Here is a 25,474-nt window from a genome sequence, read left to right as displayed (position 1 = left end):
TTTGAGAATATTACTATCAAATTGAATATATTACCAGTAAAAAACATCAATTTACAACCAACAGTATATTTTATTTTATAAACATTTATTATACATTCAGGTTAAACAAAAAATATATATATTGCTTATACATAATACTGCCACAAGATTCCATTTACAAAAAGAAAATATTGCCTTGTCATGGACATATTTATTACAACAGTGGTGGTTACAAGATCTAATTTTTTTTTTAGATACCATGTTTTAATAAACACCCTACTAACCTTAATCTTTAAAACGCTGCCCAGATATACATTCTTTATTGATAGGGACCCTATACCCTAATATAATCAAATGTACCAAATATATACATAAAACTATAAAAATCAGCTTTCCACATAGTTATGACTTACATTAATACAGTACACAAGGGAATATTAAAATAAAATAGGTTGTAAACTCTTAAAATAATATCACACCTGGAAAAAAGCAAGGATGGCTTCAACTATGCAAACATGTTTTTCATTTATGGAAACAAAATATAATTTAAACAATAATGAATAAAGGATACTTTTATCAGAATGTATTACAGAGCTTTCATTGTTACATATTATAAAAAAAATATTTTGAGCAAATAAAATTATGCTTATTTTTCTAAGGTAAACCCAATACCTATTATAGAATTCTATAAAGAATAAAAACTACAATTTATTTATAGAAATGGACAACACAGTTATTGTGAGAGCAAATTTTAGTGAGAAAAAAGTGCTAAATGTACTTGTATTACAAATTAAAGCATTAAAATGCTGTGTCATTTTGGCAATCAATATAATTTATAATATAATTTCAATAGGGTTTATATCCATTGAGCATAAAATAGGACGAAATTAGGTAATACGTATGTATTGAAATAGACGCCTGTGTTGTACTAGCCATGCTAGCATTGTATAACATTTCAACTAATTCTACATACCAATCTTACAATAACATAGACAATTGTAATTTAACTTCAAAATATTCATCACGAATTCAGTAGTTTTGAAATACTCATGCCATAAATGCATCTACATCCACATCAATCACCCTTAACTAAAGTTTCTAGAACAGGCATAATACAAAAAAGAAATCCTATTTCAGTTCAAATTAATACGTGTATACAGCTTATGGAGGAAATAAATATATAAATGCATTTAAATGTATATCAAGAAGATCTAATCGAAGATTATGAGCAATAAATTTTCTTAGTATAAATATCCTTAAAGCTCTTTGATACCTGATCTAAAAATTTGGTAATACACAATATTACACATTATTTTATGTACAAAGTTACACAAATGGAATGTATTTTGGACTCAGTTTATACCTTTGATCAAGTACAATTCATTTGATTATGTATAACTTAATAATGTAGCCATAACAATATTCAGTACTCTCTTAATATTTTAAATTTAATCCTAATTATTTAATATAATTCTACTTACACATGAAATAATTGATCAATCCATTTACACAATACTGCTGATTACTAATGAGCAAGTTAATAATCAAAATTAATTGCTTCAGTGCCTGTACAAGCAAGATTGGAGCTATTCACAAATTAATTACTTACATTATATACAGTACAGTTTGTGCTAATATCGTATCGAAAACGAGGCGAATGTTTTAAAATATTTTAAATATGTAGCTAAAACGTACTTTTATTACGTAGGATCCTAATAACTTGCCCACTTTGATAATGACCGAATCTTACAAATGAGACCTTTAAACGGTTTTTCGGGTATAATAAGATAAAGAGCCACCAAGCCGGCTGTGCGCTATGCCACAATATGATGATGATGAGATTTGGGAACTTCAATCAACCATGATGATGATGAACCATGTTGCATCCCAGATCCATGTTGCATTCCAGGTCATTGGAAAATTTGAGGAGTATTGAAGAGTCTCTGTGCCCTCGTGTCGTGAACAGCTTGCTCAGTGGGTCTTCATTCTACTAATTTTATTTCTGAAGCTAAACATGTAGGTATCGGTATATCGGTCGTTTTCAAAGCGAAACTATGAAGTATTTCGTAAAAGGCATGCTCTAAAAGCATAGAAATACATACGTAATATGATTAATTGCAAGTTTGACCAGCTCTTACGTAATTAATCGCGTTTGTAAAGTATATACAATATTGGCTTATTATTTGGGTAGGTAGATATGTAGGTACTTACGTACTTAAATTAATCTCAGTTAATTATATTTACGGTTTATGACAAGTACTATCTGGCAAGTTAAATTCAGTAATACAAGACATAGCAAATGCAAGTGGACATACATATTAAGACGTAGTATATTATTATACAATTACTGATTCAAGCGAAAATAATACTACATACTTTATACAATAAAATATTACGAATTTAGAAAATAACTGCCGTACATATGTAATTTAAATAACTAATAATATATTTTATCTTAAGAGATTCATCTATCCGTAGGAACATAGTTTTCTAATGTACATTAGAATACTCAGCTGCAATATTTTACTCACCTACTAAAAACTTGTAAATAAAGATCTGAAGCTAACTCATAAAATAGACATTCAATAACATTCCATTAACAAAATGTGGCATCAACATTAATAATAAAATTTCGAGATAAACAACACAACAGATCATCGGATATCGGCTATTCACAACCCGCGCATGAGATGCGCTCAATTTTGATACCTTTGGCTCCTCGCTCGCATCGAGACGGCACAGTCACGAGATTCAATAACTAGCGGAGATAAATAGCAGATCCTCGACACAATTGTGTAAGTGGAGACCAATCTCACCACTCACCGATCGATATATACATTATTGTAGAAATCTATTACACCCGCCTTAAATATGTTGAAAATTTACTTACATCGATAGGGCGGCGACAAGATAAAATCTGTCGCAACCGTGGATACGTAGTTTGCACTGAACGAAATGGAGCGTCTGTTCGCACCAGCTTCCTGGTTTGATCCTAAGATGCGTATTGTAAGCGTGTTGTGATCAGCTCACGTCAAATAACTTGCTCCTCCGGTGTTGGCTATTAAAATATACGAACAAGACACTGCGCATGCGCGATGTCTCAAATGGCTATCTTCAGAGTGTCACAGTTATTTGACGTTAGCCCATACTGGGTCACTGCAGCTTAGGTAGTAGTAATTCAGAGGGCGGGCAAGCGTGGCGTCGACGGCTAGGTGTGCGCGGCCAGTCGCGCGAGGGGCGGCGCCCGGCGCGGCCGCGTGGCGGGCTGCCGAGCCACCAGCACTAGTGATGACGCCAGCGCCAGTCGCACCGGCACGCGGGACCCGCCCGGCAATCTGTATAGATTCACATATTACATATTTTGACATCCATAAAACAATAAAATTGGACAATTGTAGAATATTTTTTTGGGAATTGTGGGCTAAGTAACAACCGCATCGACTGATCATAAAATTAAGCAACATTTCGCGCTTATAGTCCGTGGATGAATAATCATCACCGTCTATGTCATAACGAGATCCTGCGTGTTTCAGAAGACCCGCTTTTAAATCCCAGCTGTCATATTTACATCTTTAAAGCCCAGAAAGTCTTTCAACCAATCTTAATAAGGGGACATCGAGTTGCCAGGCTCGTGCCGTGGGACGCCGGCTTAGAATTGCGCTCCCCCCAAATCATCCCGTGGGTGTCGTAAGAGGCGACTTAGGGACAAACCGGAGGTCGGGCAGCAGCGTCCTCCGCGTACTGCATACCCTCACTGCGATCGCCAACCCGCCTGCCAAGCGTGGCGATTAAAGGCAATTACCCCCCAATGAGAAGCACAGAAACCAGGCCCCCAGTCCCCGGCAGCTCCGCTATCCCTGGCGCGGGTAGCGGTCAAGGTAACGGCGGAGCAGGGGGTGCTAAGAATCTCCGGAAGAGATCCGGCTACCCACCCCCACGACGACTGGCCCTGGTAACACACAACATACGCACATTGAGGACTGACGAAAAGATCTGCGAGCTGGAAGAGGAGTTGAGCAAGTTACATTGGGACATTATAGGGTTATGCGAAGTCCGTAGAGAGGGAGAGGACACCGTAACCCTGAAGTCTGGTAACTTGCTCTACTACCGGGAGGGCGACCAAAAGTCCCAAGGTGGTGTCGGGTTTCTCGTTCACAAGTCCCTCGTAAACAACATAACAACCATCGACAGTGTGTCGAACAGGGTGATATACCTAATACTCAGAATATCCGAAAGATATTCGCTGAAGGTCATTCAGGTATACGCACCGACCTCGTCACGCTCCGATGATGAGGTGGAGACCATGTATGAGGACGTAAGTAGGGCCATACATAGTTCCAAAACCCACTTCACTGTTGTTATGGGGGATTTTAATGCTAGGTTGGGCAAGAAAAGCGGTGATGAGTTGAGAGTGGGGCAATTTGGATATGGGCAACGGAACCCTAGGGGACAGAGGCTGGCTGACTTTCTGGAGAAAGAGGAACTCTTCATGATGAACTCTTTCTTCCAGAAGCCGCCTCACAGGAAATGGACCTGGTTGAGTCCCGATGGTTTCACGAGAAACGAGATAGACTTCTTCATGACCGACAAGAGACGGATATTCAGTGATGTCTCTGTGATCAACAGGGTAAAAACCGGAAGCGATCACCGAATCGTAAGAGCCTCACTGAATATCAATGTTAAACTTGAAAGGTCCAGTCTGATGAAGTCTACGCTCCGACCTACTCGGTCCCATATTCAAAACCCGGAAAGCTTTCAACTCGAGCTCTCTAATCGCTTTGCTTGCCTTGAGAACTTAGTGTCAGTGGACGAGATCAACGACGGACTAGTGGAAACTGTCCGCACGGTAGGATCTAAGTTTTTTAGACCCTGCCGTAAAAATAGACCTCAAAAACTAACCGAGCAAACCTTAAACCTCATGGCTGAACGACGCTTGCTACAGTTGCAGTCTTCCCATGATGCGAAGTCATATAGGCAGCTCAATAGACGAATATCCAAGTCCTTGCGACACGATCTGCGTCTCTTTAATACAAATCGTGTTAAAGAGACCATACAGCGAAACCAAGGCTCCAAAGTGTTCGCAAAGGACAAGTCTATTGGGCAAAGCCAGATGACTAAGCTGAAACGGGAGGATGGCAGCATAGCGTCGACCAAGGCAGAGGTTTTAGGCGAGATCGAGAGGTTCTATGGACAGTTATACACTTCGGTCGCAAAGTCCGTTGACAGCTTGGCAGGAGATCCAAGAGCCAAGCTGTCCCGACATTATACCGAAGATATCCCGGACATCAGTCTGTACGAGATTAGGATGGCCCTGAAGCAGCTTAAGAACAACAAGGCGCAGGGTGAGGACGGAATCACTTCAGAGTTTCTGAGAGCGGGTGGAACACCGGTACTTAAAGTCCTCCAGAAGCTCTTTAACTCCGTCCTGTCCGAGGGCAAAACGCCTGAAGCATGGAGCAGGGGTGTGGTGGTGTTGTTCTTCAAAAAAGGTGACAACAGCCTATTGAAGAACTACAGACCCATCACACTTCTAAGCCATGTTTATAAGCTGTTTTCAAGGGTTATCACGAACCGTCTCGAGCACAGGCTTGATGACTTCCAGCCTCCCGAACAAGCCGGTTTCCGAAGAGGCTTTAGTACCATAGACCACATCCATACGCTGCGGCAAGTTATACAGAAGACCGAGGAGTATAACTTGCCATTATGCTTAGCGTTTGTGGACTATGAGAAAGCCTTCGATTCGGTGGAAACATGGGCGGTACTTGAGTCACTCCAACGATGCCATATTGACTATCGGTACATCGAGGTGTTGAAGTGTTTGTATTATAACGCCACCATGTCGGTCCGAGTACAGGAGCATAGCACGAAGCCGATTCCATTGAGAAGAGGCGTAAGACAGGGGGACGTAATCTCCCCGAAACTGTTTACCGCCGCAATGGAAGACGCCTTCAAGCTCCTGGAATGGCAAGGACTTGGCATCAACATCAACGGCGAATACATCACTCACCTTCGGTTTGCCGACGACATCGTAGTCATGGCAAAGTCGATGGAGGAACTCAGTATGATGCTCGAGGGCCTCGACCGAGTTTCACAACGGTGGGCCTGAAAATGAACATGGACAAGACGAAAATTATGTCAAATGTCCATGTTCAGCCCACCCCAGTCTCTGTTGGAAGCTCGGTACTCGAAGTTGTTGACTCATATATCTACCTAGGACAAGTAGTCCAATTAGGTAGGTCCAACTTCGAGAAAGAGGTCAACCGCCGAATCCAACTCGGCTGGGCAGCGTTCGGGAAACTACGCAATGTCTTTTCGTCCGACATACCTCAGTGCCTCAAGACGAAAGTCTTTAACCAATGTGTGTTACCAGTGATGACTTACGGCACCGAAACGTGGTCTCTCACTATCGGCCTCATCTCAAAGCTCAAAGTCGCTCAACGAGCTATGGAGAGGGCTATGCTCGGTGTTTCTCTACGTGATCGAATCCGAAACGAGGAGATCCGTAGACGAACCAAAGTGACCGATATAGCCCACCGGATTAGCAAGTTGAAGTGGCAATGGGCAGGCCATATTGCTCGCAGAGCAGATGGCAGATGGGGCCGAAAAGTGCTGGAGTGGAGACCACGGACTAGCAAGCGCAGCGTAGGACGTCCACCAACGAGGTGGACAGACGACCTTATAAAGGTCGCCGGAAGACGCTGGATGCAGGTCGCTTCCAACAGGTATCTGTGGAGATCAAAGGGGGAGGCCTATGTTCAGCAGTGGACGTCCTATGGCTGAGATGATGATGATGAGTTGCCAGGCTTACTGGTTTGATGAGATCAAATAAGCAGTCGGGCCATCTAATACATTGATTTGATTTGATTTTTAAAAGTCTTTATTAGTTACATAACTCTTATTCTATTTGCACACAAAATATGATTGATTCTGTTACTTAGGCTATCGCCTTTACAAACATTTAAACATGTTGTTACTTAATATTATTTTACATCAATTATATTTTCTTACTTAGGATAAGCGACAGTCAATTTCTTTATGTGCAAGTCTTAGTACGGACCCACATACATATAATTTAAAGTTTTATGTTACGGAATGTACTAGGAGTACAATATTATATAAAAATAAATAATAATGAGGTAAGTAGCGGGTAGTGCGTAAAATAATCGAGCATTCACCGGCCGCATGAGCGGTCAGCGTCGGCTAGTAAGCGAGCTGTCGTCATGATACGTCACGTAAGAAATAGTGATGGGGCAGTCTGTATCGATTGTACGTGCGGGCGTACGACAATGTACTGAGTCGACTTTTACCAATTGACGATATAAGAATGTTATGGTGTGTTGGGTTTTTATGTAAGTAAAATTTGCGAGATATTTTTAGAATAAATTCTTTAATAGTTGGAAATTTTAATCGCTTGTGTAGTGTTTTAAGGTTTGTGCGGAACGGCGTGTTATATGAAAGTTTTAATGCTTTATTTTGGATAATTTGTAATTTGTTATATTTTGTTTCGGTGAGGCTGGACCAGACAGGTGCTGCGTAAGTAAGAGAGGGTCTAACAAGTGTCGAATAAATAAGTAATTTAGTTGAAGGACTAAGAATAGATTTGCGATTTAGGATTGGTTTTAATGAATTTAGGGCCTTTACACCTTTGCTTATAAGAAGATCAGTGTTCTTATTCCAGTTTAAAGTTTTGTCTAGAATAACACCCAAATATTTTACCGAAGGACACCATGTAATACGGAAATCGTCGAACTTTACAGGTCTAGTGGGAAGAGTGCGCTTTCTGGTAAAAAGAATGCCTTCGGTTTTTGTGGAGTTTACTTTAAGTTTCCAGGTTTTGAAATATTTGCTGAGTAGTTCTAGTGAATACTGTAGACGTCCCGCCACTACATCAATGTCGTTGTGTGTTGTGAATGTTGCCGTATCGTCCGCGTAGATTGCAAGTTGCGTGTGAGTCTGTTTAGGTATATCATTTAGGTAAAGTATGAAGGCGTAAGGACCTACGAGCGAGCCTTGCGGTACACCAGCTGGGATGGTTTTAGGAGCAGAGTGATCTTTACCAATGTAAACGGAAAACGTACGGTCACTTAAGTAGTTTTGAATGAGTTTAACCAGACACAGAGGAACTTCAAATTTTATTAATTTGTGTAGTAGACCATCGTGCCAGACAGAATCAAACGCTTTTTCTATATCAAGCAAAATCATCCCTGTGGAGAGGCCGAGGTTTAACCCGTGGGCTATATGTTCAGCCACTCTGGCGAGCTGCTGTGTGGTTGAGTGTGAGCTTCGGAATCCAAACTGTTCAGGGATTAACCTGTGCGCAGTTAATTTAATGAGGCGGGATAGGATAATGGCCTCTAGGAGCTTTCCTATGCTTGGCAACAAACTTATTGGCCGATAACTAGATGGGGTCGCTTGGTCTTTCCCAGGTTTTTTTAATAGGAACGATTTTAGCATGTTTTAATGTGCTTGGAAAGTAGGCATTTTGTAAACATCCATTAAACACCTTTGTTAAGTAGACAATGGCTTTTTGAGGAAGATTTTTCAGTAGGCCGTTTCCTAGTCCGTCAAAACCGGGCGCTTTGTTTGATTTAAGTTTCCTTAATAGTTTGTGTATTTCATGCGGTCTAACAAGCTTAGGATAGTCGCCTATTTCATTGCAGTCGAGCTGTCTAATTGATTCTTTGACAGCCTCTTCTATATTGGACTCACTGACCCAATGTTTGGTTAGGTTCATATTCTCTAGGAATGAATTCGCTAGTGTCTCACATTGTTCACGCACTGATGATGTGGTGGTGTTATTTGGCAATTTTAGAGGGGGAATTGAGACAGGCTGATAATTTAATGATTTGACTACTCTCCATAAGTCCGAGGTAGGATTGGTAATCTTGGCTAATTTCGTGTTCCAGACATCGTCATTTAGGGCTTGAATACGGGCCTTGATACATTTCTGCATGTAGTTGACTCGAGAGAATAGCTCGCGCCGTTTATTTGGATCATTCTCACGTATGGCTAATTTTCGAAGTCGGTTTTTGAGTTTGATTTCAGCCCTGACTCGACGTGGTAGTTTGTGACCGCCATTACTGGGTAATTTAGGAACAGCTTTATCTCTTGCATTTATAATACATTGGGTTAGGTATTCAATAGCGAGGTCGATTTCAAGAGAAGAGTTAAAAGTGGCTTGACTTAGAGTTATAGAATCATTCAAGTACGATCTGTAATCTGCCCAGTTGGCTTTATTATAATTGAAAATTGTGCGCGTTTGTCTGCTTGGTTTACCACTTACAGTGAAGTAGACAGGTAAGTGGTTAGAAGAGAGGCGGGTCATTGCCTGGGGTTCTGAAAGGTCGTAGACTGAGTTAGTGATGATAATGTCGGGTGTAGATGGTGTGTGTGTACTGTGATAGTGGACTAGAGTAGGGCAAGAGGGAGCAAGGATATCATATTCGTTGCTTATCATGTGATCGAAGAGGACTTCGCCATGGATGTTTGAGCGAGAGCAACGCCAGTAAGGGTGTTTTGTGTTCAGATCACCCATTATTATGGTTTTAGAATGAACATTGACAATTTTGTCTAGATCTGCAGGTAGTAGGGGTAAGTTTGGCGATTGGTAAGCTGAGATAAAAGCAATTGACTTATTTGACAACGTAACTAGTATTCCAGAACATTCAAGGTTGCGGGTAGTGGGTAAATTTAAAGGAGAGTGTTCAATGTCCGATTTAACTAAGATAGCAACACCTTGGCCGTGTCCATTGGAATTCTTATCGCAACGATAGCAAGAGTAACCCGGGGTGTGTAAATTGATGTTGGGTGTTATCCTGGTCTCTGACAGTGCTATTATATCAACAGAAAGCTCGCTTACCAAATCCAGTAATTCCGATAGTTTCGATCGAATGCCATCGGCATTCCAATATAAAATACGCACGTGTTGTGTTTTAGACATATTGACCGAGATGCGTTAGAACGAGATTGACTTTATCCATCATGTTGGTACATCCTACGAATTGGCTTTTGATGGTTTTTATCGTCATCAATATGGCTAGCATATCAGCAGTCGCTGGATCTTGAGTGCTATCTTTAGTGCTGACTTTGTTTGTGTTGGAAGCCGCTACAAAGTTCCAGGGTCGCCCATCGACAGCGTTTACTTTCAGTGGAGGCTTCACAGTCCTGGAAGCTATGGGTTGATTTTGGTTTTGACGATCCCGCACAAGTTTTAAATACTTTTCGCGCTCTTTGCATTGACGAAAGTTAGCAGGGTGATTTTCACCACAGTTGCAGCACTTGGCTGGTTCGTCCCGTGTCTTCTTGGGACATTCCGATGTCTGATGGGGGTCGGTACATTTTACACAACGGGGCGCTAAGTTGCAGTTGCTGGAAGAGTGACCGAATCCTTGACATCTGTAACACTGAGTTCCATAGCGGTTGTTGCTTCGATATTTTCGTATCTGCACTACTGAGTTACAGAGGAGCTTGATCTGTCGGAATTTTGCGAAATCAGCTCCAGGTGGCAATTGTACCAGATAAGGTGGGCAGTATTCAGATTTTTCCGCAGGTATTTTCATTTTACGTACAATCGCATTTTCGAAACCAAGTGCGCCAATTTCGGCAGCAAGTACATCCTCAACATAGTTAGGCAGACCGAAGATTACTGCTTTGAACAATTTCTCATCCTTTCGCGAGTAGGTGTGAAAAGCTATGTCCTCAGTCCGAAGACCGTCTTTGACGGCTTGATGACCTTCTGGTGAGTGGCAGATGACCGCTACTCTATTATTACGTCTGTACTGCAGATGAAAAGTTTTTGAGTAAGTCGTGATTGTGGTTCTGATAAACTCAGGTCCAGGTTGCGACACACTGCGTCCAGGTTGGTTTTATATCCAAGATGATAGGAGGAATGCGGCTTGGCTTACTTGTCACTGCGTCATAAAGTCTTGTGGTGGATTCAGTAGCCGATGATTGGTTGCCAGGTAGATTACTAAAACTATTGCTGGTCTTGATTGGCTCCGGAAGGCTTTGTTCGGCTTGATGCGCAGTTCTTTTAGGAATTTTCCATTCACTTGTTTTAAAAGGGCCCACTAGAGGCCGTTTTCCAACAGAGTTGGACCGTGTCAGAAAACGATCCATATCGATAGTTTTTTATCGAGCGTATTCCCATCACTAGTGGCGATGCGAAATTGGTAGGTGGGGTTGTAGATAAGACGTGCGAACGATACAAGCGCGCGCGCCGAACGATTCACGATCTAATACATTGGCGCACATTGGAAAATCAACCATATTGTTTCATGAAGTAATGACACCCGTGGATTGTCACTTTGTCAGGCTGTACTTAATTGTTATTACTAAAATATAACTCACTTGACGAGCACGGAGGTGACGGCAGCTCGGCCGTCGCCGGTGGGCTCGATGGCGACGGGGCGCAGGTCGGGCGCGCGGCGGCGGCGCGGGCCGGCTGACGTCACGCCGCCGCTCAGCAGCACTGTGACCGCCGCGAATGGACGCTTCGCCATGTGCAGCATCTGTGATATACATGTAATGACGTCACTTTAGAATTGCTTGTTTATGAAGAAGAAATATTTTTAAATATTCGTATTATCAAGGGTAGGGTGATAAGTATGGAACTCTCTTTCTTGCAAAGGCGCAACTTAATAGCTGTGACGTCACAATTTTCCATTAGCATCACTTTTGTGTTGTTAGACCGATTCCTCTCCACTGAATTTGGAAGGATTTACAAACTAATTTTTCGTTGACAGATTCAAAAGTATATATTTTTGTTTTATAAAGAAAATTTTGTAGGTACCTTATAAAAATATCTTTTATTGCTTGCATTTGTCATAAACAGTATCTAAAACATGTATATATATAGTTACATGCTCCTTTTGTTTTCTTGAAATTTTACTTTTAATCTACTAGCCTTAGCTTTTGTTTTCTTCAGTTAAAAATACGGTCGAACACTGACTTCCAACATACAGGTCTGCCTAGTTTGGAAATCAGGGTTTAACAAGTAATTTGTACTACCAATTCTGTACCTTAGTTCTAGACAAAAGCAATGTATAAATCCATTGGTGTTCAATAAAGAATTTATTTATTATTATTTATTTATTTATTTAAAAATATAAGTCAACTAGACTTACCTCAACAACATGTCTCCGTCTTGCGCGGCGAACATCGGCCGCTTGTTTCGCTTTCCACGCGACCACACACGCCGCAAGAAACAGAAAGAAGCACGAGAAGAATACAGAGAAGAACACGAACAGATCGATATGCAGCTGATCCTGACGGAAGAATATCACGCCGAAGCTTGCCGCGCCATCTTCCGTAAGGCGGGCACGAATCACTATGTAGAACTTAGTATGTGTCAGATCATGAACGTTTTGAGGAAGAGTCAGCACAAGCCGGTTGCGGAGATTCCTCACACGAAGCAAGATGTTCCTTCTATCTACAGTCACGTATGTCGCTAAATCTTTAGCAGTATAGTCAGCGAGTGTGTACTCGATTTTGTCATAGTACCACGTGACTCGCGGCTCTTCGGGTACATGCTCATCAAACGATGGCATTCGTCTACTCGGCTCGTGTTTATGATACGTAGGATCGAGCTCAACTGCATGGTCGCCATTACTAGAGTTCACTGACACTACAAACGAGCTGTCGTTTGGACTGAGGTACAAATCGACTGCTCCTTGAGTCACGTCTACTATAACTCTTATATCAACGTTCATGTATCTTGGATTTACTGCTACGAAAACTGTTTGGCCTGGATATAGGGGGCGTGGCTTGATCTTGCACTCGTCTGAAATAAAAAATAAGTTTGTATAATTTTTTTAGTATTTTTTTTATACTGTTATATTAGCTTCACTTGTAACTATGCATATAAATAACTCCTGGAATCTTAATTGACCCACTTGCCGGTCTTCGATTAAGATGAAATTTTGCACACTTTATTTTCTGATGACAATACATGATAAGCGCGTTTTTTTAGTTTTAAAATTATAATTACAGTGTGTCCCAGAAAGCTTCAAGCAACCTTTATTAATATGAATTTCGTACCAATTGATTTCCCATCAAAGCACAGCTTGTTTTCAATGTTAATAGTTTTGTAGCACTGGTGTCCGTTCCTCGGGTCTCCCATGTATAGATCCTTGCACTTGACGCACTGGTACCGCCAGCACTCCTGCGCAGAGTTCTTGCTGGAGCTGGTCGTTTGGCACGAGATGTCACTCTCGGTGTTATTGCCACAGTTGCATTTCTCTCCCGTTACTGGGTCACAAGTGTCGCCGTGACCGTGACACTCGCATCTAAAATAGAATAGTTTTTAGGAAAAAAAATACATATTTATCTATTTTTATGTACTTTCCTAATGTCCCCCTTTTAATCTCCTTCGTGTAATACGTCTTATATAAAATAAAATTTACTACTTACGTACTACCCCTACTTACACCCTAATGTGTACCCCTACTATGTACTCCCCCTAAAAACTCATTTACATACTATACCTATGTATTTCCTTATATTCTTTCCCAATTTACGATATTATGTACTCCTTCAATTATACTACGCTTACGTACTACCCCTGTGAATTCTTCCAATAAACTCCTTTATATGATTGCTTTATGTGCTACCCCTAAGTACTTCCCCGTTTAATTCTTCATAAATTCCGTTATAGTAGTACTTACGGTCTGCAAGGATCTCTAAAGTCATCAGATCCCCTGAAGTATCCTTCAATGCACCTCTCACAGCGTGGTCCATCCGTATTGTTAGCACATCTTACACATCGTGCTTTCGCAGCACCGTCTCTATAATCATCAGGATCGGCCGGTCCGCCCACGTCTCGTGACGTAGGAGCTGCGTCCACTTCGCTAGTGCAAATAGATGTATGTCCGTGACAGTATGTAGAACAAGGCACGCATTGGACGTTGTTCACCGGATCACCTACGAAGTTTGGCTTACATTTCTCGCATTGATCACCCTGTATAAACGAAATGCGGTGTCAGTGGGATTGTTCTAAATAGTAATTTGTTATTATTAGATTTATTGTTTTAAGCAAACGACAGATCATAATAATTTAGAATAAGATATTAACAAGTATTTTAAATGTATTGGCATTAAATGCCCAATGTTGCTGTGCTCTAACAGGGTCCACAAATGTACGTAGCTGTAAGCTTATTGCAACAATTTGTGGAACGCAATAAATGATATGAATACATATTTCATTATACATTGTTTGTTGATAGCCGCATTACGAAACTGTGTCGCGGCAATTAGCGACCACCTCCAGAAGACAGAGGCCAGCGTTGCGAAAAATTCACAAAAAATACAAAATCTATTTGAAAAAAGACAACTTACCATGGTATTATTATGGCACTCAATACATTTATCGAGCTTGTCCGGCCCCTCACAGTCAGAGTGTCCATTACACTGGCACTGTATGGTGCAGTTGGCGCCGACGTAGCCGAACTCGCAGCGACACACGTCGGGCTGCACGCAGGCGCCGCGCACGCAGCCCTGCGAGCACACGGCCACGCAGCCGCCCGCGCCGCCCGCGCCCGCGCGCTTGTGCCCCGCGCCGCACGCGCACTCGTAGCCCTCCGGCAAGTCGCGACATACCTGGGACATAACAACATAGGATTATATTTATTTAAAATACAGTGTAATCTCCATATAACGTCCTTCGATTTAACGATAAACTCCTTTAGTTGGTTTAGCTTGTTTTCCATACACTGATACCTACACTCTCTCCATTTAACGCCAACTCTTTATAACGCTATAAATTGCACAGTCCCTTCATTGTCGTTTACACTGTATTGATTTTTTTAATATCAGCTATCAATAGTCACTGAATTATGTATATGCGTGGTACGCATGCATTCGCAAATTCCCCATTTTCTAAGGCAATTAAGTATTTTACATAATATTTTTAATGCCAAGTTGCATACACGTTACATTCGTGAACATGTTACCTATATGTTGTAAAATTAAATATCTCACCTCAGACTCAGCCTTGCACTGATGATGGTTATTCTCACATTCATTCTCAGGCGGGCATCGCGTATAGTGCCAGGAGAAGGTATCATTGCTGTAATCATCGTCATGATGAACGGCGGCATAAACAGCAGCACAAGTGGTACGCGTGGAATAGTCGAGAGGCGCATCGATGGAGCCCTCTGAACATACGCCTTGCCCATTAGCACCTGATAGAGCACACCAGCCGCAATGCGAGTGATGCAGGCACTCCGAACATTGCTCGAATGTGTCACAAGGCGCAGGACATTTCCCGGCATCCGCTTTTGTAAGAACAAGTCCACAAACACCGCCCGCACAGTATACAGGCTGGTACGCCGGAGATATGCACTTCCCAAGGTACGTCGCCCAACGACATTCCGCGAACCCGCCCTCACCCCCGTCCGTACTCAAGCACGACTGACAGTCGTCGAACATATTGCATCTACTTGGACATTCCTCGTTCTTTGTGGCCCGCAAACTTGTTCGACCCGGCTCTTCTATCAATGCGCATGTCCAGTTGAAAAGTTCTACGGATTCTTCAGCTATGCGCGTAAGTTGACCTGCAAATAACAGGGTTAGTTTGTATTTCACCAAAATAATTACAATATATTATGTTATGAAACTAATTTACCTTCTCTTACAGCGTGTCTCGTCCAAGTGCATTCTTTAGAAACACACTTCTCGCAGTCGGATGAGGCGCACCTGAGTTCGGGACAGTTGTCCACATCGCTGATGTAGGTAGTGCCGGCGTTACATTTCATGCTAGTGCATGACTCATCCGTAGGTACGCATTCACCTGAAAAATTTATCATTACGATAAACATTGTTCTTTTGTGTTGTTAACTTTAATAATGGAGAATAGAAAATACGTACCGACAGCTGCAGCGCAAGATTCGCACCATCGACAGGCTGGTTTGTCTTCTGGGTACATGGGCCACGCGGCAAGACACGACGTGCACGTAGTGAAGTTCTCACAAGCGCGAGTGGACACGAGTTCAGCATCACACGCTGCGCCCGGGTTCACCGACACGCTGTCACTCCCCTCGCAGCCCGGCTTGTCCACCGAGAAACACTTCGTGTAGTTCCCAGTACTGCAGAAACTGCAGCCCATGTGACTGCGACATTCGAACTTGTTGGAGCTCCATAAAGAACAAAGATCTTCAGGGAGAGAAATACGAGTAACTTGACAATGTGCACTGCCAGTCCAACCCCCTATTATGTATATGTAGCCTTCGTTTTCTGTTTCGATATCTATTGCCATAGCGTGAGCTATTGTCGGCGGTGGCGGGTGACCCACGATACTCACTCCTTTAACCAGTCTCACCCATTGGTTGCAGCTGTATATGTAGGCTATAAGGGAATCAGATCTATTTTCAGGATCTGTCCTTCCACCGAAAATTATCATGTAATCATTGGTCGTAACTGCGGAATGTAAATATGTAGCTTGAGGTAAATTGTCATAATAGTTATTCAACATAGGGAATGTAGGTAATTCGCTCCATTGTTTGGTGGGATAGTGGAATGAGAACAGTTTATTGGAAAGCATGGTACCGTTGTATGAATACAGGATACCTCCATACACATACAGGCTCTGTGAAGGCGCGTGATACACAGTGCTGTGGCCGATTATACCAGAAGGTTTAGCGCCTACATCTTTCAACTTTATCCATTTCTCATTGTCAAGATCAAACTCCCATACGTCATACATAAAACCTTCGTCTAATGAAAATCCGCCGATCAAAACCAGACTTTCATAGTCCAAATTCTTTTGTAAAGTCAAGGTGTGTCCAGCAAGAGATGGGGGCAGCCCATCTTTATCTTTGTTACGGATGTTGCTCCACCTCTGATCTTTTAAGCTGAACTGCCAGAAGTCTCCTAGTGTTTTGTTTTGTCCACTCTTCTCTTGTAAACTTAAACCTCCATAAATATAAATGTTCTGTTTAGAGTGATAGATCTCGGCGGCGTGGAAATACCGACCTTCTGGCATCTTAGCATCTGGTGTCGCTTCCACGGTAACTTGCATCCACGTGTTATTCTTTGTGTCAAAAAATCTTATGTCATTTAAAGGTCCGTGGGACAGGGAGTACCCGCCGAACATCCAGAGCCCGCGTCTGTCGGCCACCAAACTATGGCCAAATCTAGGAAGAGTTTTCCTCAAGTGATCTAAGCCGTCCGATAAATATTCTGAGTTAAAAAGCTCTGTGAATACGAGTTGTGTCTTGTCTAATCTAATTGAGCAGTCGTCTCCACCAAATCCTTCGTTACACAGACATCTGCCGTAGCTTGGATCGCATATGCCAGCACTGACCGCCATGCTGCAGTTGTTGCGACAGATCTCGACTTCACAGTTGGGGCCTCCGTACCCTTCGCGACAGACGCAGTGCCTCTTGTTACAAACTCTCGGAAAGGAGCAATGTCCGTCGCAAGCCAGCACCTTGTAGCTCCCCTCGAACCCTTGCTCCGGCTCGCCCTGCTTGTAATGTACGGTCAGGTTCCCACTGCGCGCTTCTATAACACCTGATGAGGCGCCGTTACAAAATACACCCAGTAACTGACTCTGCTGATTGTTACTCAGATCAGGAACTCCACCGAGGCCGTCATATACGTAAACAGCGTTTTCGTCACACGGAACATCGAAGGTGGAAGAATTTATGGTGAATTGTATAATGGCATCTTTTATATCATCAGCAGATATAATCCATAGACATTCTTTTGAAGGTCCAATAGCTTTTATGTCTGGATCAGTTTTGTAGGAGCCTATTCCTTCGGTTTGCGTCGCATTTAGCATTCCCCTGGGTTCACACTGATAGTAACATTTGCCGCCATGTCTAGGATCGCCGTAGAACTTTGGTTTACAACGCTCGCAATTCAATCCTTCGGTGTTATCTTTACAGATACATTCTCCTGTGGCCACGTCACACACGCCGCGCGTTTCATCTCCGTGATCGTTGCAGTCGCAGCGGCGGCATCCCTGACCGGTTGTCGCGTTGCCGTGACTACCGGGCTTACACGACTCACAAAACTCTCCCTCTGTCCAGTCTTGACATTCATCACATCGGCCCACGCCCTGCTTGCATGTTGAATGATTGTGACAGCCGCAGTTAATGGAGCAGTCTGCTCCCGTCCATCCCAAATCGCAGTTGCACTTGTATTGAGGAGATCCGAGACAGTAACCATGGATGCAATTATTGTAGCAAGTTCGCATGCAGCTTTTCTTACCATCACCGATGTATCCCTGTTTACACCTACACGTGTACGAGCCGTGCGTGTTGTTACAGATAGCATGTTCGTGGCAGTCGTGCAGGCCGAGCCCGCACTCGTCGACATCGGGGCACTGCGCATACGCCCAGCCCGCGTCCGATGACGTCACGTTCAGTACTGCAGAGCAGTCGGCATGTGACCGAGTGAAGTCGCCCTCCGTACAGGCGCCGTTGATGGGATTCTCATGCGAGTAGCACCAGCCGCAGCCCATGCTGCGCAGGCAGGCGGAGCACTGCGTGTGGCGGCGGCAGGACTTGCACTGGCCGGCTTTACGTGGCGTGTCGTCTGGCGGCGAGGAAGCGCGGTCCAGCCACTCGCGACAGAGGCCGAACTGGTACTCGCTGGTGTAGACGCTGAAGCTGAAGCACTGGCGCGTGGCCTCGCACCACACGCAGCGGCCGCGCTCGTCCAGGCAGTGCTCGCAGTCGCCGCGCAGGCGGCAGGGCGCGGGGCAGCCGGCGCGGTCGGCGATGGCGCCGGCGGCTCGGCCGCGCCGCGCGCACCGCGCCTCGTCGGCCCACCACTCGCAGTAGTTGGCGCCCACGCAGCGCTCGCAGCTGATGTAGTTGGAGCAGTTGGGGCAGGCGGCGGGCTGCAGCGTGAGGTAGCGCCAGTGTCCGCCGGCGGCGCAGGCGGTGTGCTCGTCGGCGCGGCGCGGCTCGCAGCGCTCCGTCAGCTCGCACCAGCCGCACGCCGCGTCCGACAGGCACAGCAGGCAGTTGTCGTACTTGCACTCACCGTCCGAGTATGGCTCCAGGAATTCGAATGTAAACACCTAAACGAAAAAATTATAAAGTGATGACCTCCATTTATATAGTAGTTTACAATCTAAACTAAAATACAAATATGAATGAAACTTACTTTAGCACTCTCCTGAGATTTGTTGTGAAGAAGTTCCATTTTGGCGTGATGATGTGATGGATATAAGCCAGTGTGTAAAGAATCGTTAGCGTGCATATCGACAGCTAAGCGGCCGGGGAACAACGTGGGCCAGTCAACGAGAGAGCAGGCTGAGGGCTGCGCCGTCAAGTTAGCCACGGGTCCGCCCGCTTGACCTAGCGCCAGTGATATGTTGGAGTATCCAGCACAAATGTGCAGCGTTTCGCCTGTCCCGTTCCAGTACTGGGGTATGTGTAGCCAGCCCCTCAGCCGCGCCTCACTCGGCCCACTGAATATATGGTTACTGCCCCCACCAGTGCCCCAGTCAACAGTAGTCGCGTTAACTACAGACACGCCATCTGGGTGATTCCAATCAGCTGGTTGTTGATATCTAAGAAACGTGAGGCCGGGTCGTTTGTCTAGTAGTTTACATTCCTCAGGCGTCGTTACTTCAGTGCCGGTGGTGCCCCACCAGCCGGGATTTTCTGATGGTGTGTCCTCTCCGCAAACACCGTAATTATCTAGGAAAGACACAATTTACATAAGACTTTTCTCATTATTTTCTTATGTCTGTGAATTTTAGTGAAGTCTATGCTTACCGTCTTTATGGTGGCACCTTGCGTTCTGCACGCACCAGTTACACTGGTCTAAGCCCAACTTGGTGCTGACGGAAGGGAGTGGAGTCCGGCTACTATTGCCGCTGGTGGGTGGCGGGCCGTGTATAAGGCAGGAGTGACAGTCGCCCAGCGCTGGGCAAATGCCTCCACACCGAATGGACTGAAGGTTCGTTGTGCAGTTCGCTCCTATTCTTCTACCGTAGCAAGTCTAAAAATATGCATTAATATAGAATTTCAAGTAAACATATAGATTGTTTTTTAATATTTTTTGTCGAGATTCATTTTACAATAGCGACATATACAGTTATCAATGGATTTCGGATTGCTCTAGTTTTAGTTTAGTATTTAAACACGATATTTCGAACTCTATAATTAAATGAAAAAACGTACATCATCAGCTGAGCACCAGCCACACTCAGGGTCAGCCAGACATTCTGGTTGTGATCGATGTCGCCGGCAAGCGGATTCGGGGTCGTTGTTGCTGATGCCCGCCTGCCAACTGGGTACCATGTACGCTAGGAGATCACCTGCATGACAAAGAGAATGGGTTCATTATTTAAAAAATAATTTTTAAAAAATATTGAAATGGTCATTATTGCAAAACTATATTTTTTTGTATAATAAAATTAATCCTTTTTTTTTTTAAGTTTAATTGATTTTTTGTGATAGGATTGGATTGGATCTTCTGAACATCGAATAACAGCAATCCATTTCTAAAATCGCAACACCACTCACCATTAACATTGCCATGATATCCTCCAGCGATCAGTAAAGTCGACGGTGGTCGTAAAGCAGCCGCATGCGCAAACACGCCTTGTTTCTTCGGATAGAAACGACGCACTTTGCCTAACACATCCAGGGGTATCCAGGAATGGCAGCCCAGGTGGTAGATGTACATTTGGCCATCGTAACAGATCTCCTCTCTGTTATGGCGATGAGAATATCCGCCAAAAACGACCAAGTAATTTCCTGCAAGTATAAAAAAAAATTATGAGGTCCATTGCTCAAAGAGCAGCAAATGTCGGTATGTAAATATGGTCAACATTAGATACATACATATAGAACATTAAATATAGGAGATGTTTTTCCTTAAATTCAGTCATTTACACTTACCAATGATAGTCGATGTGTGAAAAGCCCTTTCGCGCGGTACATACGTGTCACGTAGATGAGCTCTGGGATAGTGTATTTCGCTCCAATGTTTGTAGTCGATGTCAAAAGCAAACATTCTGTCTGAGAGCTTGGAAAACCTGAGTAAATAAAGTGATTTTATTATCATTGCAAAAGATTTGCATTATCATTCTGTACACACACTCATGAAGTGTGCTAATGAACAAATATTTAAATAATCTTAGGTTTAATGTTCGCGAGTCCGACTGCTAAGCTCAAGTCATATAATGTGACTTACCGTGCTACGCTGGCAACTACGCCTCCATACACCAAAATTGAATTGGAATGCGAATGGTAAACGGCAGTATGGGCAACCACCCGTACATCCAGTTCTTTGCCGCCCCTCACTTGCACTCTTTCCCAAGTTTCCGTGTTTACATCACCCAGTTTTATTTTGTACATACTGCAAACAATAGAAGGAAGGATATTTACTTATAAGGTTACTAATTAATTCAAATGTAAACAGCATCCAATTGTATTTAATTATTTACCTCGAGGAAAACTCTCCATCCATTGTGCTTCCGCCAAAAAGGTATAGCTCATCTTTCACTGCGGTTAATGTATGGCGCGTTAGCCCTGGAGGGGTGAAGGTGGCGTTCACAGCCCGCAGAGTCCACATGTTTAGTACAGCGTCGAACATCCACAGTTCTGACGATAAAGTTCCATCGGAGAGTTTACCTCCATACAATACGAATCCAGTACCATACGCACATGCAGAATGACCATATCTCGGCTCAGGTTTTGTAGTGTTGGACGTCATATCATTACTATTTACTACCTCAGGTTGCTCGGTAAAATGTAGGTAGCTCTCTGAGTATGGCGTGGGCGCGTGAGAGTACATGAGAGGTAGTGTGGTCTTATCGTGATTCGAGAATGACGATAGTAACAAATTGAATAATGAGCTCCTGTTGCCTATTTGCCAGCTGCCATCAACATTACCCTAAAACATAAAAGTTGTATGTAAATATATGTTACAAATACGTTTTCAAGATGTAAGTTTATTCCGGGGCTGCGGGTTGTTCGAAAGAGATACCGCGGCCCTGGTACATAAAAGGCCTATGACGGAACACGACGATTTTAGTCAGTAAGAGTCTGACACTCCCTCACCGCTGCTAACCCACAGCGGGAGGGGTCATTTGATGATTTTACGTCGATAAAAAAGATGTAAGTTTATTATTAAAATTGTATGGCTTTATCGTCTTACCTTATTAAATAAAGTTAACAAAGACTTATCAATCTCTTCATTGGTTGGGTACCTACGTAATACTTTTCCATTTTCATCATACCACTGACTAGTTGAAAACCTACAAAGTAATTAATAAAACAATGATAAATAACATACTTAAATATGTTGCAGTAAGAAATCATTTTAATAGCAGGTCATCACAGAAATAAATATTAATCTTGGTCCATTTACTGGTCAGTAACAAAGTTCTAGTTAAATAAAAATAAATGTTATTAATTTATTGTTGTTTACTTCATTGGCTCCTTTCATACTTTTTTATTTACAACATAGGTCTTATGTTATAAAACATACACACACAAAATGATTAACAGTCATTACAAAATGATACCATTATATTGACCTTTGGTGTGATACAATTAGTATAATAATCAGCCAGCAACCTTTTTTTCCATTCCTCATTATGTTCATCAAACTTAGTTGAGTGGTTTATCAATAAAATTTTATCACATAGACAAGTAATAAAATCACTCTTATTATATTATGATGTAAATGAATACATTCATTTCATTTCATACATTATATTTCAACATATTAATAACTAATATAAATAATACAGACCTGTAAACTTCTAATAATCCCAGCACTTTGTTCAGATCATATCCTCCGAATACATAGAGTGAATCAGTATGATTGACATACACGGCTGTGTGAGCCGCTCTTTTGGTCATCCCGCTCTCCGTATGAGACAGCCAGTGCCAACTATTGCCTTCCTTGTCATTCTTCTTCAGAGAACATGATTCACCAGAATACCTACACATAATATTAATTAAATACTATTTAATCCATTAGTAAATTAGTCTCTAATAGGCTGTTAGTGGATAATGTCCTCCTTAGTTTTATTACTTCTTACACAGAAGATTAAATAAGGATAATATTCAATAAATGATCAAGTTAATCGCTAGTTTTTATAAACCAATAAATTAATTTGAAAGATATTTGCAAGAGCAAGGAAGGAAAAATCATGAGGAAATTTAGTTGTAATAAATCCTTTGCAATTTATAGCTTACAGTCATTAAAATAGATTTATCTATGTTTAGAACAACAAAGGCCTTAACAATGGATAGAAATGTTTATATTTATTTCATGTCCATAACATTACAAACATAATACCTGTAGATGTACATACATATGACATCTAACCTGACTTCTAAGAACTCTCAATAGCACAACAACTAACTGTAATTTGATATAAAAGGTCAATTTATATTTTATTATTATTGTAGACCATCAAATAATTGTTACATAATGTTAATTGACAGCCTTACCCTTTTTTGCATGCACATCTATCTCCCTTACAGTGTCCATTATTTGAGCAGAGATTGGGACACAGTTCCACACTACAGTCGGGGCCGCCCCAGTTGCCAACACAAAAACATTTGTTGGACACGCACAGCCCCCTCCCGGTGCAGTTGTTAGGACAGTTGTGAATAGCATACGTTGCTCGGAACCCATCCAGCACATAATTTGTGTCACTATACAGCAAAATTAACATCTGTAACAACCAAGTTATGATTATTCAATGGTTATTGTGTCTAATTAGCACTTTAACATTTTTACAATGTCACTACTAAATTCTGAGAAAATTATTAAAACAAGCAATCTATTTACAAGGTCTTTGAGACTAATTCTGGTAAATACACTGGCTTAAGTAATATGGTACTTACAAATCCACTAGAAGCGGTAACATTCTGTGGTTCTGTCTTTCCACTGAAACTTCCCAGTAATGGTGCATCAAAGGAGTCACCGTCATACACAAAAACATAGTCATAGGAACATTCTGTACCCATGCGAATAAAGCTCAACGTAATGTACTGGCTCTTATTCGCTGCCTTGATGAGCCACTCACAGTGAGAGTCCTAAAACAAGATGTTTCATTAGCACTTCACTCACAAGTGTGTCAAACATTTGTAGGACATGAAACTGACTTGTGTGTAGTTAGAGTTAGTTGGTCCATCGGTGATAATCCCGCTCTGGTCTGTGAACACCCTGCGAGTCTTGTCACAAGGCGCTGTGGATGCGGCGCACAGTACAGCCAGACAAATCCAGCTGATTACAACTAAACCAGCACCTTTCTCCCGTACACTTAGATAAAACATGCCTCTTCCGGATCGTCGTAAGACATAAGTCAAATATCAAAGCCATATAATCGTGAATTTGCGACTAATATAGCTAAAATGTAGAATAAACAACACTCATATAAGTTAATAGGTGACATCTACTTCAAGGCTAACCACTTAGATGAATAATGCCACAAAGGCATGAAAAACTTTTGATATGGATAAATAAAGATATAGGGTTTAAATGATATTTGCATTTAATCAGTGTTTTTAGTGGCTGGGAAATACTTTCTAACGAGTTTTTCTTACAAACAAACAATTCACAGATCCATCACAGTATTTTGACATTTGACGTAGACGAAACAATGTTGCCAGTTAAGAGAAGGTACGGCAAAAAATTTAAAACATAATATATGAGCAACTCTATAGTCTGTTTTTTAATCTCGTATAGTCTGTTTTTTAATCTCGTAGACTAAATTGACACTTGCAAAATGTCAAACTTTCTAATAATTTTGCTAGCTCTGTGGTGCAGTGTTGTACTTACGATACCGGTTCGTTGAATCGTAACTTTTTACAATAAGTCATCCTGAAATAATGGGCTTATCCTTGATGATTACGCATGGCTTTGCGTGGTCAGATATCCCTGGCAGTTTGTAGCACGTCGTACAGCCATGTGTACGTACGTGAATTTTAAATATAAAACTTTGAATGAATATTAAATTCGTCTATTATAGATAAAAAGTTACGATTCAACGAACCGGTATCGTAAGTACAACACTGCACCACAGAGCTAGCAAAATTATTAGAAAGTTTGACATTTTGCAAGTGTCAATTTAGTCTACGAGATTAAAAAACAGACTATAGTGATTAATAAATAGAAAAAGTGGTCTATTAGTTTGATAAAACAACATCAAAATGCAGTCATTAGATTCTTACTTCTCAGTGTAACTACATCATTTATTTAACGTAACAGTAAAGATAATATATTAACGTAAAAGGCTTGGCAAATCAGGGGTCCAAGAATTACGAACAAGAGAAATCTGGCTCACTTTGTGTAAGATCTATTAAACAATTTTAATATACAGACAATATTAGAAGAGTATCAAGTGTGATTGCTCCCCTTGTTTCTTAAAGATCTGGTAACACTGAGTTAAATAAACCGGCCAAGTGTGAATCGTACCTACATAGTACTGGGTTCCGCAGTAGTCCTTAATCCGTTGGCTTGGCTCACATATCAAATATGGAAAATGAATCATAGAGAAAATGTTAAATTA

At 42.1% G+C, this 25,474-nt stretch overlaps 1 protein-coding gene across 1 annotated transcript; it reads right to left on the bottom strand.

Moving 5' to 3' along the window:
• Positions 1–50: 50 nt before the first annotated feature.
• LOC110371878 (multiple epidermal growth factor-like domains protein 8) lies at positions 51–24,561 on the bottom strand. The gene is made up of 21 exons (XM_021328298.3): positions 24,069–24,561; positions 23,808–23,999; positions 23,409–23,635; positions 22,702–22,893; positions 22,102–22,201; positions 21,389–21,837; positions 21,136–21,300; positions 20,841–20,977; positions 20,463–20,696; positions 20,118–20,254; positions 19,710–19,935; positions 19,093–19,631; positions 15,844–19,006; positions 15,602–15,766; positions 14,956–15,530; positions 14,314–14,574; positions 13,644–13,936; positions 13,018–13,265; positions 12,105–12,760; positions 11,329–11,489; positions 51–3,314 (listed from the first exon to the last, which is right to left on the bottom strand). The coding sequence occupies exons 1-21, from the start codon at positions 24,237–24,239 to the stop codon at positions 3,188–3,190; spliced, it is 8,418 nt and encodes a 2,805-aa protein (XP_021183973.3). The 5' UTR covers positions 24,240–24,561; the 3' UTR covers positions 51–3,187.
• Positions 24,562–25,474: the final 913 nt, after the last annotated feature.

This window comes from Helicoverpa armigera, chromosome 6, assembly GCF_030705265.1.
Source record: "Helicoverpa armigera isolate CAAS_96S chromosome 6, ASM3070526v1, whole genome shotgun sequence".
In the NCBI taxonomy this organism is placed as follows: domain Eukaryota; kingdom Metazoa; phylum Arthropoda; class Insecta; order Lepidoptera; family Noctuidae; genus Helicoverpa; species Helicoverpa armigera.
This window is presented reverse-complemented; position numbering and strand designations above follow the sequence as displayed.

Coding starts and splice junctions, on each gene's coding strand:
- LOC110371878 (XM_021328298.3), bottom strand. CDS start 24,239: ATGTTTTATCTAAGTGTACGGGAGAAAGGTGCTGGTTTAGTTGTAATC. Junction 21,301..21,388: donor GATGGAGAGTTTTCCTCGAG/GTAAATAATTAA, acceptor TATTGTTTGCAG/TATGTACAAAATAAAACTGG. Junction 14,575..14,955: donor AGTGCAAGGCTGAGTCTGAG/GTGAGATATTTA, acceptor GTTATGTCCCAG/GTATGTCGCGACTTGCCGGA.